General features: G+C 25.6%; 1 protein-coding gene across 1 annotated transcript in view; it reads left to right on the top strand.

The window, feature by feature from the left end:
* Positions 1 to 1,757: 1,757 nt before the first annotated feature.
* The window catches only part of LOC113550177 (protein draper-like), a 30,359-nt gene continuing 11,776 nt past the window's right edge, over positions 1,758 to 20,340 (top strand). The window contains exons 1-2 of the mRNA XM_026951878.1: positions 1,758 to 1,978; positions 18,260 to 18,457. Coding sequence (XP_026807679.1) covers positions 18,339 to 18,457 — 119 coding nt within the window. The 5' untranslated portion in view covers positions 1,758 to 1,978; positions 18,260 to 18,338. The remainder of the gene's footprint in view (positions 1,979 to 18,259; positions 18,458 to 20,340) is intronic.

The following is a 20,340-nucleotide window of genomic DNA, read 5'->3' as shown; positions in this document are numbered from 1 at the left end:
CTCTTTATTGCACATAAATACATAATACTCAAGAGTCGCATATAAAAGATCAATTTATTATTATAATTTACTTTTATTTGAAACTTAAAAGTTTTGTAATGGAATATAAAAAATATCATAGTACCTATCGACAACTGGCGGTCATCCGGTGGCGGGGTGATAAATTGTATATAGTGCAGTGGCGGAGCGATAACAAATAAGTAGGCACTTTATTACGACTAATGAAAAACAGAACATGTAAAATATAATAAGGTGCCGGAGTGTTGTACACAATAATCGTAGTCAAAATAAAAGAATTTTGGATATATAGGTAATTCAATTATTTAACTTAGTACTATAATTTTTTCTATCGAAAATCCATATGACTATTATTAACTATATATTGTCTATTGCCGTTGATTATTGAGTATATTTAATAAATATTATATTATACTACCTATAATAGATACTCAATGCTATTGCAGTATTTTGTATTACATATTTACTATACAATGTTTACATTTTAATTGATATTTAAATTAAAACTTTAATTCAGCCCACCAAACTTTAGCCTTACACAAGACTGTTAAGAGATGTAACAGAGGATTTCTATTGTTCATTTGTTTTAAATAAATTGCATTGTTTAAATAAAAAATATTATGTGATTTTAAATCATAAGTATCTTGTAAGCATGTTTTTTCGATTTAGTTTTACAATAATAAAATTAAACTGTATGAATAAAATATCAAATAATAATAAAAAAAAAAATAAAAATAACAGTGTTAATAAACACATTTGGCATTTTTATATGCAGTCACCATAAGTTTTTTAATTCATGATCAACATTTTTGTATTTTACAATTTGTCGTACCTACTGTAAACCAATTTTGTCACTACTCTGCATATTATATAGTATTTATTTCAATGTCTTTAATATTACAGTTTAGGAGGTACACAAACCAATAAAAAAAAAAATCAAACATAACTAAGTCACTTCAAGTGTGACTGCAGCGAAAGCCGAAAATATAAAAAAAATTTAGGGGATTTTCAAACGCCCAACAGAATCGTATTAAAAACTAAATGTACCGCCGCGTAATTTTAAGAGTAGGTACCTATTTGTATTTTTGTATATTATACCTATAGACTATAACATAATATATATATAATAAGGTCAGGTGGGGTAAGTTACAAGTTTAATTGATGACTACATTAATATTTTGATATTTATGACCTTTGTTATAAATTTTAATATTTATTACGTACATGCGATGTCAAGATTCTAAACCTGTTCTCAAAATCGATTTAAAAAAAAAAAAAAAAGTATAGGTACATTTTTGCAAAAAAACCTAAAATTATGCACTTTCCCCAATAGACGGGCGAGTGGAAAACGGTAACTACTGGAGCTGCGTTACTACCAGCCAATTACCAATACGACATTATGACGTAACAATTATAGTACTACTGGAATAGGCGACGGCGGGAGCGTAGTGTATGACGTATGAAACATGTTAAATAGGTATTATTATTAAATCATGATCTACACATGGCAAAAGTGCCGGTAGACGGAGGTGGCAGTGCGGTGCACATGGTGAGTGTGACCACATCGTATACCGCTCGACGAACAGGGCCGCACTGAGCACACGTACCGCGTACCCCGCTACCAGCAGACGTACCGTCATCTGCCGCCGCCGCCGCCGCCGTTTGTCGTTCGCGTGACCAGAGGGGAGAGCGAGATTCCTGATTGTTTTCTTCAAATTCAATGTAACATAATACTACGTTTACTCTACCGACCGACCAGCAGTGTGTCTCGTGACGTCGCTCCGTGTCGTTCGTTGTTGTCGTTCATTTGGTTATCTGTTTTGTTTTGTTTTTTTTTTACATACTTCTATCCGTTTCGTTGTCTGTTTTGTTATTGTTTCCGCGTACTCGACTTCCGTTTTCCCGTGTTCGCTCGCCCAAGCTTTGAAAGTCTTAACACAGGGAAACACGTTCAATGAGGGTAAGCAATCGATACCGTGTTTTTATATTCATAAAACTTGAATACTTGATCAACAGTAACTTCCTAAGATATAACATAACACAATAATGATTATCGATTGCCGATTATCCCATTAAGTACTAATATCGGGTGCGTCTGCTACAGCTGCATTTTAATATGATGGGCAAAAATTAGATGGGTGATCGTGAGGAGATGTTTTGTAAAATCTGAGGAGCTGCTCGAAAAGAATAAACATAGACTGTATTATTGTTATTTATGTTACAATAAGTGTTACCGGTGGATTTTAAAATCTTTTTTTTTCTTTGGGGTGATTAAAAACCTCCCCAATATCTACCAGTGTAGATGATTTACCGAAATATCAGAATGTATGTGCGTTGATAGTCAAAAGTTTGGTTTTTTTTCTCTCTATCGTAACGTACTAAAGACAACAAAAAATACGAATTAATAATGCGCTAACGGGTTTATACAGTCGTCTTTGTAATAAATATGCTATGACATCAGACAGGTAGTTGGAAGGAAATTTTATTATTATTATTATAATATAATGTCTATTATACCGTAGCTACACCTGCTCTAAACCAAATCAACATTTCTTTGTCTATACACGTGCACGCTTGATTTTATTTTGTGTCAATAAAGAGATCTTAGTATAACTACACTAGTTTGTTGTTACATACCTAGTTATATTATCGGTACAACTACGATGACGTTGTTTCGTAGCCTAATTGCGCTGCGGTCGCTGTGGGTCACAAAATCGTCCTACTGACACGGCAAGAGATTTGAATGAACGTCACTAGATCGTCGCACAACTTTCAGTTCGAAATCTATCATACAACTTTTCATTTATTCTTTTGTAAAGTCGAGATTTTCAGCATTGATTATGTATTCATCAATGTACTGTTTATTTTCTTATGTATACTTGTATATTGTACAGGATTTCAGGAATCTTTTTACAACATAAACACTGTTAGTATTTAATCAAAGGTTTCAACATCTAAATTTAACAGCAGTTTTCTACATTATTTTAATTAATCGCAGAATATATTTGTACTAAAATGTTTATTAAAAAAATATTACGTCAAATATACTGTTTCTAATATTATCGTGTGACCTCAAATGTGTATGTACTATTATATTATTGTTATGTATTTTCCGGATAATTTAAATGATATATTGTGTATATGCATTATAGGTATCATGTATATCCTGGTAGATGATTGGTTGATAGTAGAAATAATTTACAATATAATAAACATACATAAATAAGCTAAATACATTCGCATGTCTAAATCGTTTACAATTAAAAATCTTCATATTTATTTTAATTCATTATTATTTGCAATTCAATTTTTTTTTCATCATATTTTGTTTATTAATCTTTATGACGAATTTAAAAATTTTTTAAAATATTACTTAACTTAAATAATTTATAATTATCATTATATCATTATTCATTATATACTAGTATCACATAGATTTTTTAAAATGCAATAGTAATAAAACTGTAATATTTGAATTGGATAAGCCATTGTCCATATCTTTACGATTTATTTAGTACTTAAAAAGTTATATCATAATATTTTGATTTTTTAAATTTATTTTCCAAAAATATTAGGTACCTACTGAAAATTAAATTACCTTTGTCTTTTTTAAATAATAATGTGTTGATTAACACATAATATGTAATCAGTAGCTTTGTTTCTCTACTCGTGTCATAATATACAAAATTATAATAATTCTAATCAACAGAAATACTCTATAATACGTACCTACCTATACTATAAACCTTAAGTACAATTTGTACAATTAAATGATGGAATTATTTAATTTTTTTAAAACCTCAGTGAAGTTTTCTGTAATATATATAAATATTAATTAAGTAAAAAGTAATCTTATAAGTAATCTATATCGGTAAAATGTATTGAAATATGCTTTATAACCATAATTCATAATAATGGCAATCTATTAACATAATATCACATACCTACCTAATTATAAAATAACTGATATCACTAGCGCTTTAGTGTTTAATACCTATAAGATCACTAGAACATATAGAGTAATTACTGTATTAGTTAAAGCCAGGCAGTATACTATCTTAAAACGTTGCTAGGACTAATACTAAGTAATATACCCAGAGTTTGGTGTTAGATTACCACATACAGGTTTTGCTGTTACCAATGAACTTCGTTCCGATCGCAACGGGAATAGATGTATACTGATCAGAATAATATGCAGAGTTGTAAAATTATATACAAATCGTTGGATTGTTTTCGTTATATAACCCTATTATATAACTTTTAATTAATAATTTGTTTTATTTCAAGCGTGAATTTAATATTAGTATCCCTAAACTATAGCTAATATATTATTATGATGTATAAAGTTTAGAATTGTATAGCTAGTTTGTGCTTTGTAAATATTTATTATTTTCATTAGCTTTTACCCCTCTTTCATTGCTCATACTTTGAGGTAAAACTCAGTAGTTAAAGTGTAAGACCCATAACTTACTAATTTAGTAATAGTAAGTTAATTATGGCTAAACCAACGTAAACACGTAAATACGTAAATGTTTAGTTTATAGTCAATACCCTTATACCCCATGTGTATGGGGTATTTTATTAAACACAATACCTACCTACATCTTCTATATAAGTTTTTATTTTTTTTATTATTTAAAATAATTGAAAAATCTGTAAATACAAATTTAAAAATATTTTACATATTAGGTATGGAATTACATTTTGCTCGGTGAAGAATATATCCATTAATAGCACCTAAAATGAATCATATTGTTTATTGTTATATTGTTAGGTACTTAATTTAAATTTTTTAGTTTAGATGGTCTCTAAAATAATGTGATTATCAACAAAATAAAGGTATGATATTTTCACTATCATGAGTAATTGAAAATATGAATTTCAATTTGCACTTGAGTAAAGATATATAATTTTGTACCACCCGTAAATAAATGATAATAAAATACGGAACTGTACTAAAATTAAAATCCTTTATCTTAATCATTAAAAAATGTTTACATTGATTATGACATAAGTTTTTCGTATAATATAATATATATATATTATATATTCACATTGGTATGTCTATAAAGTATAAAGTATAAGACATGTGTGAACCTCAGCTAAGAACAAGATAATATGTTATATATAATATAATATAGTGAATAATCGCAAATTTTAAACTTGTTAAATCCAAAATGATAGTTTACCATTTAAAAATACCAATTCAAAATACTAACGATTTCAATCGTATATATGAAAATGTTGGGATGAGTTTTTGTAAATTGTAAATTTAATTTCGGCGGAATCGATATACACCTATTATCCAAAAGCGTTTATAAGTGTATTGTATATAAAGTGGTAACTATTACAAGTAATCTTGAATTTCACAGCTACTGAAAAGAACACTGGGTCAAATATATGTTTAGATTTAAAGTTTTTGTCTCAAATTATGAATATTGTGAATATTTACGAATATCATTCATTAAAACAAAACAAAAAAATACAAGTATGTATATACGAACCATAACGGGATTTAAACCTACTTTCAACAAGAAAGTTTTTAAATAATTTAAATATTTTTATGTATAATAATAACTATTTGTATACTAATTACTAAAAAATGATCTTTTTTATTAATTTATTTAAATCTAAACAACTATTGTTATTATCTATCTGATTGATTTTAGTGAACTAGGATTTTTTTTTAGATATTTGATTAGTTACCTAAGATTTATGATATTAATAATACTAATAATATAGGTATTCAATTAAAAAATAAATATTAAAAATATAATCGTATAATATTTAAAATCTAAATATCTACTGCCTTATACTTAAGAACATTATAAAACATAAGTCATTTATTACTAATTATTAGTTATAACTTATTATTAATTATAATATTAAGTAATAATGTATGGTATAGAAACTATATATACTATAAATAGTGATTTAAGTTATTTTATAAATATTTAAAAAAAATGCTTTGTCATTACGGTTGTTGTATCAATAGCGATTAGCAGAATTATATCTTTTTATACATTGGAATTAAACAATTATAATATATACCTGTAGTTTATAAATATTAAGTCTATTTAAATAATATTATTGTGTAAACAATAAGTACAATTTATTTACATTGAATATGTAAAGTGGAAATAGTTAAATAAATGATAGTTATAATATCAAAAATTGTAAAAAATAATTTAGTACCTAACTCGTAATTGAATAAAAAACCCGACATTGCGGTCTCTGATGTGTTAAAATGGCTATGTACTAATAAAAATCGAAATGTCTATAGGTACCATTACATAATATTATAGATAGAGTATAAATTGTACTCTAAAAACCATTTATTTTTATTTTTTTTCTAAATATTATCAATATTTTTAAGATAGTTTCAGTTTCAAGTGAACATCGAAATTTAATTTTAAAGCAATATGTAATTTTAAATACCTACACATTTTTACTAAGATAATACATTTATTCATATTATTTATATTCCTAACATATTTATCAAATTTAAATATACAAACAATAGCACATTAAGTCTTTTTGTGATAATTTTTGTTTCTTATTAGAGTTGAGATAAACATAAACATTGTATTTTAAAAGGTATACCACTGTTTTAAGGTCATGATGGATGATAAACGACTACTATAATATAATGTCCCTATTGTCTACCCCACCAACTAACTTCAATCTCACTAGTTATTTTGGTACATTGTACATTGGAACATCTATAATACTAGGTTAAAGTAGTGTTGTGGACACCTATTAAAAATTAAATTATTAATATACAGGGTGTCCCGCGAGGATTTACCCATTGCGATATCTCCTGAAATAATGGAGATATCATAATTCTGGTTTTTTAATAAGATTCAGAGGGACAAGAACTACAAATATTTCATGTTTTAATTTATTTTTATGTTTTGGTAAAAAAGTTAAAAAATGTATTCTTTTTATTTAATTATTTAAAAAAAAATTGAAGATAGCCATTTTGTAGAGTTTTTTTTTCTGAAAATATTGACGTTTTAACATTTTAATTTCATCAATTTCCTGATTTTTAATATTTTTTCTAGTTTCGAAAAAACTGCGATATTATTATTATGTTTATGTCTTGCCAAAAAATAGGACAAGATAATAATATCAAAACATTAAATTAGGTATTTAAATTGTGGACTATGCCATACTCAAATTACTAACAAACCATAAAATATTAACTATTACGTATTTATACGTTGGCGGACAAAACACCTTATTTTTTTACTAAATTCAAAGTAAACAAAATACATTTGTTTTATCTATTTATTATAATTATTAAAATATAACCGTATTTAACAAAAATATACATATTAATATTTTGTACAATAGTTATTACCTTTATTTAAATATTTTACAATGTTGAAGAAATAAAATATGACGTTTATTGCGAGCCACACTGAAACCCGTTCGCCAGCCGTACGAGCACGCGGGTCACATGTTTGATACAATAATATACTACTATGGCACTATCGTATTAAATAATTCGCAGATTTTTCGAAACTAGAAAAAATATTAAAAATCAGGAAATTGATGAAATTAAAATGTTAAAACGTCAATATTTTTAGAAAAAAAAACTCTACAAAATGGCTATCTTTAATTTTTTTTTAAATAATTAAATAAAAAAATACATTTTTTAACTTTTTTACCAAAACATAAGCATAAATTAAAACATGAAATATTTGTAGTTCTTGTCCCTGTGAATCTTATTAAAAAACTAGAATTATGATATCTCCATTATTTCAGGAGATATTGCAATGGGTAAATCTTTGCGGGACACCTGTATAATATAATATAAACATGTATTTTTAGTTATATTATATTTAATTAATCGATTTTGACGTTAATATTTTTACTAATAAAATGTTTATTGTAAAAATAATTGTCAATATTCAATTTTATTCATTATTTAATTTAATAATTTGAAATACAATTTACATATTATTATGTATTGTGTATAATAACTGATTATATTTAAAAAAACTTCTCTGAACCAAATTATTTCAATACTGAGAATAATCGACTAAATAATTTAAAATGTTGTTATTTTTGAATTTAAAAATATATCTCATGTTTAGATATTTATTTTTAACTTTGTAAATGTTTATAAACAATCGATTATTATTGTGGATTTTTGATTATCGAACTTGTGTTAGTTCGATTTTTATTGATATTCATCACATTAACTTATTTATTATTTGCTGTATAAAAAATTACATGTAAAAGCAATTACAAATGTATGTTAAAATTCAAAGATTAATACATATTGTAAAGTATTAGTTTAGTAAAATATCACGTAGTTTTCCATGAAAGCATTATTATTTTTAGTCTACAAAATGATTTGAAAAGTAATTAGAATTAATTAAATTTTACTAATTCTGTTATACTTAGTCAATGGTCACAATTTTTTAATTATGTATTATTATTTTTTTTATTGAAGACGAATTTAAGCAAAAACGTAATATCATTTATATAATTAATAATACAAATATAAGTTTATATTAAATTGAATATTTAATATTTCTTAATATATTGTCCGAAAGATATATATTAATGGACTACAAACACTGATTTTAGAGTATGAGTCAAAATATTTTTTTTTAATTTGATGAATTAATATTGAATTAAAATTGCATTTTTTTTTATTCGGACCTCAAAGCAAAAGCGACTAATTAATATATTATCATAAATGATTGTACATTTAAAATATTTTAAAAACTTAAATCGATTTAAGGACTTAGTAATTGGGTACTAAATAATACAAGGCTATACAAGATACCCTTTATTTGCCCGCATGTCAATCTAACTTCACAAGAAATGCACCCCTATTTATGATGATGCGAAAATACAATATCTATCATTAACTAGTAGGTACATAGATTTCATTTTTTTTTTATTTATTGTTAATAGTATTAATTTAAAAATCCGTTTGGCATGTATTTTGTAAATGTAAATAATAAATAAATATTAAGGCAATTTAATGACTAAAAATATTAATATATTAATTGTAACAATAATTCTTGTTTATTTTTATTTTATTCTTCATTCAAATCATTATTGTTTATCAATTTTATTGTTTTGATTTTTTTAATTTATAATTTGTTTCATCACTAATATAATGTATTATGATTATAGGTTAAAACTGACTTTCTTCAAAATTAATGTTTTTTGGAAGTTTTTCTTAAATTTCTTTATATAATTTAAAGTTCTTCCAAAACAACATATTTGAAAAATAATAATGTATATATTTTTACTGTTTTTGAATTGTTTTTCGATATTTTTTAAAATAAAATATTTTTCTGAGAATGTGAATAAAGTTATTAACCTGTATCAAAAAAGAATTTCAAATAATTGTTTAATTAGTTATAACTTATAACTATAGAAGGTGAAAGGTTTAGGAAAATGTTAATATTTTTCGATAAAATGAATGTGTTTATAAAAATTTCCTTGTGTTTATTATATTTACATATTTACTCGTATGTACTAACTTTCTTTGTTTAATTTTTCAACCAAACCTTTGTTGTATTAAATAAAAATAATTGAAATTAAAAAAAAAATTAATTGTGACAATATTTTGGATTCTTGAACTTAACTATATTTGATATAGGATATCTAAATATCTTTAGAAAATCGTTTAGTATGTTTGAAATCTCTATTTGGAAAGTGGTTCAACAAATTGAATTCTCTTCGGATTAAAAAATCCATAACGTAACTTTAATAACATCTCTCTTTTAAATTTTAAAGCAATATTGTATTAATATACAATGCTGGGAATAATGCAATATCTGAGTATAAAAATCGTTTATATCGGTAAAAATACTGAATGAGAAACAAAACCCATCACACATCAATGTCACTAAATATATCCTGATTTTCACATAGTAGGTATAATAACACTTTCTAGAATCTAAAACTAAACATTTTTTATTTATTAAAAAAATAATAATCGGCTTTAGGTATCTATTTTTAGTGAATTGACTCTACGTATTAGACATGAATATAATATATATATATGAATACCTTTTTAAATCGTGAAATAATAATATAATAATTATATTACATAGATATTAAAAATTAATAAAATAGTATTTAAATGTGTTCGAGTACAATTCATATTATTTTAAATCAAATCTTGATCAAACCTAGTTGTTGTTTTTTAGAATATTTGATTATTTGTCATTTCGAGTTCTACCCATATAACATAGGAAATAAACTAAATAGTTGAGGATGTTCTTATTAAAGTGTACTTGTCGTGTATTGTATAGCTTACGACCGACAATAATACAAATTACGTGTACAATACAACAACGTGTTTCATCGTAATATTTCAAGTTTGAACTTATCAATCAATAAATTGTATTCATGATTTTAAGAATATATTATCGCACCTCAATAACATTTAGAACATTGAAATTAATAGTAAGATATATATTATTTTTTTAATTAAGACATGATCTATCTGTAAATTATTTTTATAATTGCATGCTCAGTATTACTTTGCTATAATTAAAAGAAAGAATTCTGATGTTCTATATATTTGTTGTAAATAATGGTTTTACATAATTGAATAGACTAGGCAATTAACGATGAACAAATTATTCTTAGACTTTGACTTCTTCAAGTTCACCATATATTTTGCTGATACGTTATTTATAATCCACAAATGGCTTTAATACGAGTGCATCTCTGAAGCTTGAACTTCACCCTTTATCGGTATTCTTTGATATATTTATATTTGTTATTGTAATACAACACATTAAATGTGGTTGAGATAATTTGAACTAGATGCAACTTATAAAATTGTGGTTTATTTTTGTTATTATTTTTAGTGTCCATTAGCCTCAAATATAAATAATATGTATCTCGTATCGGATCATACGATTCTTTTGAGTTGTGTTTCTCGTATTTTCTTCAAAATTATGCGTTTTCAATGTAGGTATTATAGTATTTCTAGCATACTACATATTAACATATATAGTAACACATTTTTTGTTTCGTTCTAGCGAGCAGTTATGAGACTGTATTTGGGTAATGGGGGGGGGGGGGGTAATGGGACTTGTCGTAGGTACAGTATCCAATTAAAAATATCACACCGAGAAGCCATCGGAGATACGATGCGTTGCACACATACTCTGGGCTTCTGCTGGCGACCGCCGGACGTTCAAATATCTCACGAAACGGCGAGCGTCGGCGGTTTTCGAGGCCGACCACACCTAGCAACACCCGCTAGCATCGGATCCTGGTACACCGGTACCCACACGTTTCTCAATTTCGACGCTGAACCAACCGTTGCGGATTTTCAACTAGACGACGCAAAAATAAAACAATGTCTATACCGCGATAATATTATATTTTCCGCTTATTGAAATACAATGATATTATACTTAAACGCGTAATACAAAATAGCAATAATTTATTAAATAAGTCTATACTAACATAATAAAGCTGAAGAATTTATTTTTTTTGTTTAAATGCGCTAATCTCTGAAACAACTTTTTGGATTTGAAAAATTCTTTTTCATTTGGTAGTTTAATTCTTGGGGAAGGGGTTATAGGCTATTTAACATCGCAGTACGACCCTCGGGAGCAGAGAAAAAAGAAAAAGTCAGAAAGAACGTTAAGTATAAAAACGCAGTAACTGCTCAGACAGTGATATGACGTGGTGAGCCGCGGCTGACAATGTCCACAATATCAGTTGATGATCAGTCTTATATATAAGGTGGAATTTTTTAATTATCAACTAAGTGCATGAGGATAGCTAGTGGTTAATTATTATTTTACAATATTAATTTGATCTTTAAAGAAATCTCAAAAGCAATTTTTAGCCAATGTTTTTTTTTTAATTTTTCAACTACTTCCATAGTAGTGTACTCCACGTCCGACTTAGTGCAAACAACCGACGCGGTAACGTCGGTAACGATATCGTTTTCGTTCCGCACGCGCGCGCGACACGGTATGTATCACTAGTGCGTCGAATTGAGAGAGGCCCATAAATAATAAATTATAGATAGGTCACACTTATTACCATCGCGCGTTTCCGCGGAAGAAGCAATATGCTTTTTTATTATTCCATGAAAAATTTTCCTACCTAGACTTTTTTAAATGTACAATATAAAATATTATGTATGACCTGTTTTACATTTTAATACAAATTAATTTTTGTACTTATTCGTGCGGATTTGCCTAATAACCCTACAAACATTTTAATTGGTAACTTTGAAAAATACTTTCATACAAAACGATAGTGTTGAATCGTCTTTGTGATTAGGTGAACCATTCACACATCGATGTACCATAAGAAATAAAAATAAACGTACCTCTACTAACATATAATATCTATTTAGTAGTTAGGTAATATAATCTAAATTTTGAATCACTCGTTTTATTTATGTAATAAAGTCATATTGAATTGTATAATAACGATAAAATTAGTTGAATAATGTCTAAAGCATCCGACCATGGTTTGAACAGTACAATTTGATTTTGAATGAGTGATAACATAATGAAGATACAATAGAAAGTTATACAAACACTTTTATTAGGCAGAATATTCTGTTCTTTCAGATTGTGGTACCGTAATGTTAGCACTTAGTGACATAGGTGTCTTAAGCATGTTCTATCTATTCTTTTAATCTTTAAAAAATCTGACGTCATAATGTTATTCTATCAAAATATTAATGTTGAGAAGAGTATAATCAGAACAATATGAACATCTTTGGATGATTGATAGCATTCATTTTTTTTTTGCGTTCTTCGGGAAGTACAAACAATTAAAAATCATCGAATAACATGTGATTTATGAAAAAAAAAAACGTACATCTGTAATAAATTCGATAGAGACTTACATTTTGTAAATTTTCGATCATTATAAATTTATAACCTTTTCAAAAATAAATAACCATTCGATCGCCTAATATTATTATTTTTATTTCCATGGGTTCTATGTCATACATTCATTGTCAGTGGTTCGTCCGTGACACGCTGTTATTAATTATTATATCACGACGTTCTCTTGACGTTTTGTTCGTTTAATTTTTTACGATTATTCTTACCTATGGTTGCTATGGTTAATGGTTTTACTTTTCGTTGTTCACGATCTCAAAGATTGTGATTTTTGCATGTATAAAAGCATAAAAATAACGATAACGGTTCTTTGGTATGTATTTTGAAGACAACCAATTATTTAGGCTAGGAAATTAAGAATATGAACAATTTTTAAGTATTCTATTACATAATACATTGTTTATTAAACATTCTTTATTGTATGTATAATATGTTAAACGATAATAATCAGTATTTCTTTGAAGCGTTGAGAAATTGTAAGCTGATCCAAAACAATAATATTGTTCTTCCTTATAGTATATTTATAATGTTCAATGATGGATCATGATATTCGTGAAGTTCAATAGACGTAATTAGATAATGTCTGGTTTTTATTTGAGTTTACGGATGTGAAATTTTAAATTGATGGTACTCATATAACTACATCAAATAGTCTTAAAAAAAATAATTTTTTTTGTATATTACATTATTATCTAATTTAATTTAAATACACTCTATATATTGTCATAAGTAATATACTTAATGAAGAACATCATGAATAACATATATTATTCTTACATAAATAAATATTTTTTAATATGTTTTGTATGCATTTAATTATTTGTTTTATAGAATATATTTACTAAAACCGTTCAAAGTTTCGATATTGATTAAAATACATTTTTTATAATGTCATAAATACATACAAGAATTTTTATTAAAATATTTCATTATATGTATAGAACAAATATTAATTTATCTCATTATATACACTTTTCATAAGTATAAACATAATATGTATATAATGTTAAAGTCGTCAAACAATAGTTTTAATTCTGTTTAGAATATTATACAGACAAGTCTATTCATATAGTTCTTAGTAAACAGAATATGAAAAAAAAAATGATCAGCGTTTTAGTCTCGTGTGTTTATTTTTGTAATTATTTACATATTTTCTACATATATGATTCTAGAAGCAAATACTTTTATCTATTTTTTTTTTTTATAAAACTATGAAATGTAGAAAATATGACACATTAAAATATGTTATTCTCAACAAATGTGCTTTATTCGTCTTTGTTAATTGAAGTAAGTATTTTAATGTTGATAGAAAAGTATAGTGATATTATAAATAATTACTATTTACAAAATAAATTTAACTATAGCTGTGTTTTAAAATAATTATATATTAAAATACTTTAGTACCTACCATTAATTATAAGTTATAACACAATTGTAAATTTGCATTGTATAAATACGCGTTTTTGACATTAAGTTATAATATTTTCTATGAAAGTCTATTTCTTTAAATTTTGCTATGATTTGTTGACTAGAAAATGTATTTAAACTTTACTTTATGTAGGCACCTATTGTAATAAAAATATGAAGTCATACATTATATCATGTTACAAAAGATATATTTTACTTTCCAAACAAATTTGTACATCTTATATCTACCAAAAACCACTTTACCGATAATATCTTTAATAGTCTAATTTATACCGTAATATAGTTAAAAATATGTCATCACACCAATGTTCGTGTGCATTTGGGTACTTCAGCTAACTATAGAAGCATAGTGTATGATATCACGATGACGTAAATATGTGATGCATATTTTACTATGATAATGTATTGAAAACTATTATTATGAATTTATAACTATACCGGAAATATTATAAAAAATACATGTCGTTTATTTTTGACAGTGACTAGTGACTAAGTACACATAATATACAACACCACAGAGCTTTACATAACTAATCGATTAATATTCTATTGTGCTCAATATCTTCACACAGGTATAGACGATTGTGCGATTGGCGATTCTTCCTACGCGTAGTTTAGGTGATCTGCATCATGATATAATATAACATGACGAATATAATGCGACATACAGTGAACCGTAGTCCGTATTGTAATATACTATATTATAATATCGTTTCAGTACTTAATATAATACAGTATTCGAGTGAAATAATCTTTGAGTGGCTCGTGAAAATTAAAATACTCCTTGCACTTTTTTATATACACCGCTGCGGACCGCAACATTCATAACAATCCCCCGTCATATGAATAACTGCGGTTAGGTGTGTGTATAACTGTGCCATACGAGAGCGTCTATCTACCCCCATACGTATAATATATTATAGGAACTTAATACAATATATTGGTTATAAGAGATATATAATTTAGTCGTTGATTAATACCTAGTTAATTCGTACTAATACACCCTAATAAAATAGAAATTTTGCTCTTAAAGTATATTATTTTTTTTTACTGTTTCAATGACTATCGTATTATAATCTGTAAGTATATTTTTCTCAAACGGCATGGACTTAAGAAAATAAGCAATAATTGCTTATTTAGTTTTGTTTTCTGCTTAGTTTCGAAAGTTGACCTTATATATTCCAAGTATGTTTAAATTTTTTTTTGCTTTTTATATATATGATAAAGTGATAATCACAAGTCACAAGTACCATCATATTGGTTATTTTTGTTATTTAAATATACGAGTGTAAAACAAGTTCTAAAAATACAATTTTTTGTTCATTATTTATAATATATTTATGATAATATTATATTAATTGAATTTGAAGTTTAAAACAATAATAATTATAATTGTAATTATTTTAAATAACATTTTTTTATTATTGTTAATTGTTATAAGATACGAGTACTCTAGGTACTCGTATTCCACAATATATACGTAAAAATGTAATTACGTAATTTTAAATAACATAATTATTAGTAAAATTGTAAATTCAAAATAAAAGGATACCTATATATAGGCAGGTATATGTGAAAAAAAATTATTTTAATTGTAATTATTTTAAATGATACTGCTATGTATAGAAACCATAAGTTTATATGATATAAGAATAAGTTGTCATAACATTTTAAATAAAAAGCCATCCATTAGTGACACTTGTATATGAATTGGTTGATGAGTTACCTATCTCTTGTCGAAACAGATTTTTATACATTAATATGGGGTTTTAAATTGTTAGCACTGAAAAGATTGACAAGAAGATGCTTGGTAGTGATCAAGTTAGCTGTAATTTGTATTGGTTAAAAAAGTTATGAAATATTCATATTATTTACACATCCGTGTCACTTAAAGTCAACCAAAAAAAAAAAAAAAAAAACGGAGTATCAAAATTCGTTTTATAACATGTGTTCCTTATCTATAGAGTTAGTATAAAAGTTCTTCTTAGGTATTTTTTTAGTGATTTATACCATACTATTTATCATGAATGATAAATTTATCTTTGATTAGTTTATAATACATATACCTACTATATAGGTACATGGTTCTATCATGAACTTATTTTATTACTTATTCGTTAGGTTTTATTATTAAATTAGTTAATGAAATAAATTTAAATGTGTTCTGTTTTATATATTGTGCTTTTGTCAGTCCCATTATTGAGTATGGATGTATTGTTTATGAACTTCATATTGCTAGTAACATATTAAGGCAAATTTAATAAGTCCGGAATAAGTTTTTATGTTTTGTTAATATATTTCTTGTTCACCTTATGACTACTTTCCAATAGCAAATCGACTATAAGCTTATTATAATTTACTATCAATGTAATAATATTTTTGCAGAATGTCTCGACTGAGCGGATGCATTTTTTCATCTATAATATTACAATACTCGTGCGCTAAAGCTACAGTATTCCTATACTTTTCATATCAACTTGGTACGTAATTATCACATTGCGTGGCGCAACCGATCCATCGATTGTTTATTGTGTTGTATATGCATCACGTATGCATCGGTATAAGAAAGTGTAATACAGTTATATATCTCGTCGATCGATGTGTCGCACAGCTATGTGGTATAGACTTAACCTCATACTTTGCATTATCATAAATACATAATATGCCCTGTACCTATCTACAATATTATTTATATGTAGGTACGTGGTCATAACCATGTTAGGCGCCTAAGGAATTCTGTAGTGGATTACTGCAATACCTATATAGTATTCGTAGTATTATGGTACGAACAAAAACAATTATAGTGGTTTTTTTATTATTATTAACCTGTGTTTAGTTAAGTTATGTTTAGTCGAATGCAGTGACACGTCGACGATTATTTTAGCTACTAATATAATTTAATATTTCTTAGTACGGTTTATGAGACAGTTATTTTTAATACTGAGATTATAACTAATATTTAAACACCTATTAAGAAAAAAAGAGTTATACTTTTATTGAAATATATTATGATATATGACAGTTTAATGTTTATTACATGTGGTTCAAATGTAAAAAAAATATAGTTATAACTTACAATACAGATATTACAGATATTATATATTTTAATATAATTATTAATAACTTATTTTTAATTATAAGTTATCAATAGTTTGATTAATGTTATTAGTTTATTACATGCAAGATATAATTTGATTAATAGTAGGTTGGAGACAAGCACCTTTATTTGTTTTGTTACACATATATTTTAAATAAACTTATTTACATTAACAATATTTTTTCATGGATATATAGGTTTTAACGTTGGTTTTGTTATTTTATGGTTTGTTTATTATTTTATAATTTATTGGGATTTTAACGGATTTCCTTATTCTAAAAACTGATAAATGTAGTGATTGCGATTGGTTTGTTAGTACATCACTCCTCTAAATGCATTATCGTACAATAATTTGATATGTAACGATTGATGTGTCGAAACAAATGATTTCAGTTTTTCCTAGGATACAATACATATTATTATAGCTTGGCATAACAGTTACGCTTGTACGACCAATGTTATACTATATTCTGCCAATAAATAGCAGGGTGATGGTTTATGGATTATAGTCAATAATACACTTAACCGTTTTGACCTTATTACTTCGCATTTTATTATTTATTACACAATACGATTAACAAGACAAGATTTTTTAGTTTAATAATTTGGTGAGATTCTTGTTTAAGAGCATACGTAAATGTAAAAAAAGTTGTGTATCTACCCCCGTACTACAAAAAGTGAATTACTATCATGTACTATTTCCATTGGTTTGAAAACACGAAAATGAGAAATTAAAAATATAATTTAATTTATTGATTATTTTTAAATTTTTTTTGTCATTTCTTTGATTCTAAATGGATTGATAAATATATTTGTTTTACAATGATTTGTGTGTTTTTTTATTACACAGGTATACATAAATCATTTGAAAGATCACCACCATGTAAATTAAAAATTTTTATCAAACGCGATCGGGATCACTATCCATCATGATGCGTTATTGTAATTTGGGTATATACGCTGCGGCGTTGTTATTTGCCCACCTGTGTTATTCAGCTCAATCGGAAACTGAACTTCAAGGATCTAATGTTTGTACCAGATTAGAAATGTAAGTGTATTTTTATTTAAACATTTATCTAAATAGTTAGTGTATTTAAGCTAATATTGTTATTAAATAAATGTACTAGATACTATTTCATATGAGTTGATTATAGTTACTGTAAAATTAAAATGTATTAACAAAAAATTTTACTTAGGCATGGTCATACTTAATTATTTTACAACAATTCATTACATTTAATTATTTTATAACAATTCATTAAAATTTAATTATTTTACAACAATTCATTACATTTAATAATTGACAAAATAAATTACTTCTATAAAGTAGAATGTACAATTAAAATGTTTTGAATTGTTCAATGAAAATGAATACATTTGGTTTTAAATTCGGAACAAAATGCTGAGGAATGTAATACTTTTACTGCAGTTATATAATTTATTTTAGTTATTATAGTTATTTGTTTTCTATTGATATTTTATTCTACAAGCAGGAGTATTTACATTTAAGTCCCAATTGAAATTTTATGTCTAATAAAATATTTTTCTTGTTTGTAAATTATTAGAATTTAGAATTTTAGGTAGATTTATTTTATTGGACTTTTATTAGATAAGCATAAAAAATTATTAGAATAAATTGTTTTATATCAGTTTTATTATCATAAAATGTATATTCTTATACTGAGACATGAAATGTTGAATACAGAAAATCATAACTAAAGTAGTAATTTACTACTTTTTACTCTTCTAAATTAATAAACAAACGGTTTTACATTTTCATTTTTGGCGCGTTTTTTAATGAAAAAAAATGACTATATTTTTTTTTAAGTTTTTAATTAAAGTATATTTTTTATAATTCTGTAGATTGATTGAAGGTTAATCATTTATATTACATTAACTATTTGTATGCGTAATTATTAAAATTTAAAATAATATTCTATACATAATCAAGTAGTAATCACAGGACACCGAGTTCCGATCAGAATTATTTGGTTGTATGTGGCCATTTACCATAGCATAATTTTCGAATCTACTACATAATAATACACTATTATTCTACGTAGAAGTGAGTGATTCAACTCCGTATAGTGTATGGCTCTATACCTGTGGTGATTTACTAATCATTAATAATTATATGTCATATAGGTACATACAGGTATTTGTTGAATGTATTGTTTTTCTACATTTTAAAATGGCTATTTAATGAACATTTTGTACACAATATATACTAATATATTTATATTAATACGTTTTTTTTTTTGTACTAATTACTTTACCTAAAAACATAGCAAGGAGAAAATAAAGTTATCATAAGCAAGGTATCGAATAGTTACACAAAAAAAAAAAAAAATTTTATGTCGTAAAGGTATAGGTAAAATACGATAATAGGAAACAGCAATAATTAAATTATATGTATTTGTAGCTTATAGACTTAAAAACCGAGATAGAAAATTCTTGTTTTTCCTGTATATTATAACGTTCATACAAATAAAAGGTGATGCATAAATGCCCATGCCACATACTGAATTTCGGGTGCACTAAGAAATATTTTAGAGCGTGTTGATTTTTCAATTATAACGGTTTTTCTAATCGAATTTTGAGCAATGGAAGATAATAACTATACCAATAAAATGTTGTTTTTGTTTTTAAATATAATAGCTTTAATTTAAATTTCAAAATAATTGAATCATATATTAATTTTACTATAAACAAATAAGATACCATTATGTTTTTGTTTAACATTTTAATCGTAAAAAACTAAATAACATGATATATTTATTGTCAATAAAATATATTGATAAATATAACTTTCTGTTTTAAACATGGTTGTTCTGTTTTAAATACTTATCAATTTTATATAAAAAAAAACTATGGACTATGGAGTTTATTAGATGTTATGTATAATATATAGGTAGTCACTTTATTATATAT

This window comes from Rhopalosiphum maidis, chromosome 1 (genome assembly GCF_003676215.2).
Source record: "Rhopalosiphum maidis isolate BTI-1 chromosome 1, ASM367621v3, whole genome shotgun sequence".
In the NCBI taxonomy this organism is placed as follows: Eukaryota; Metazoa; Arthropoda; class Insecta; order Hemiptera; family Aphididae; genus Rhopalosiphum; species Rhopalosiphum maidis.
Note: the sequence above shows the minus strand (reverse complement) of the source record. Positions and strands in the feature narration are given on the sequence as shown.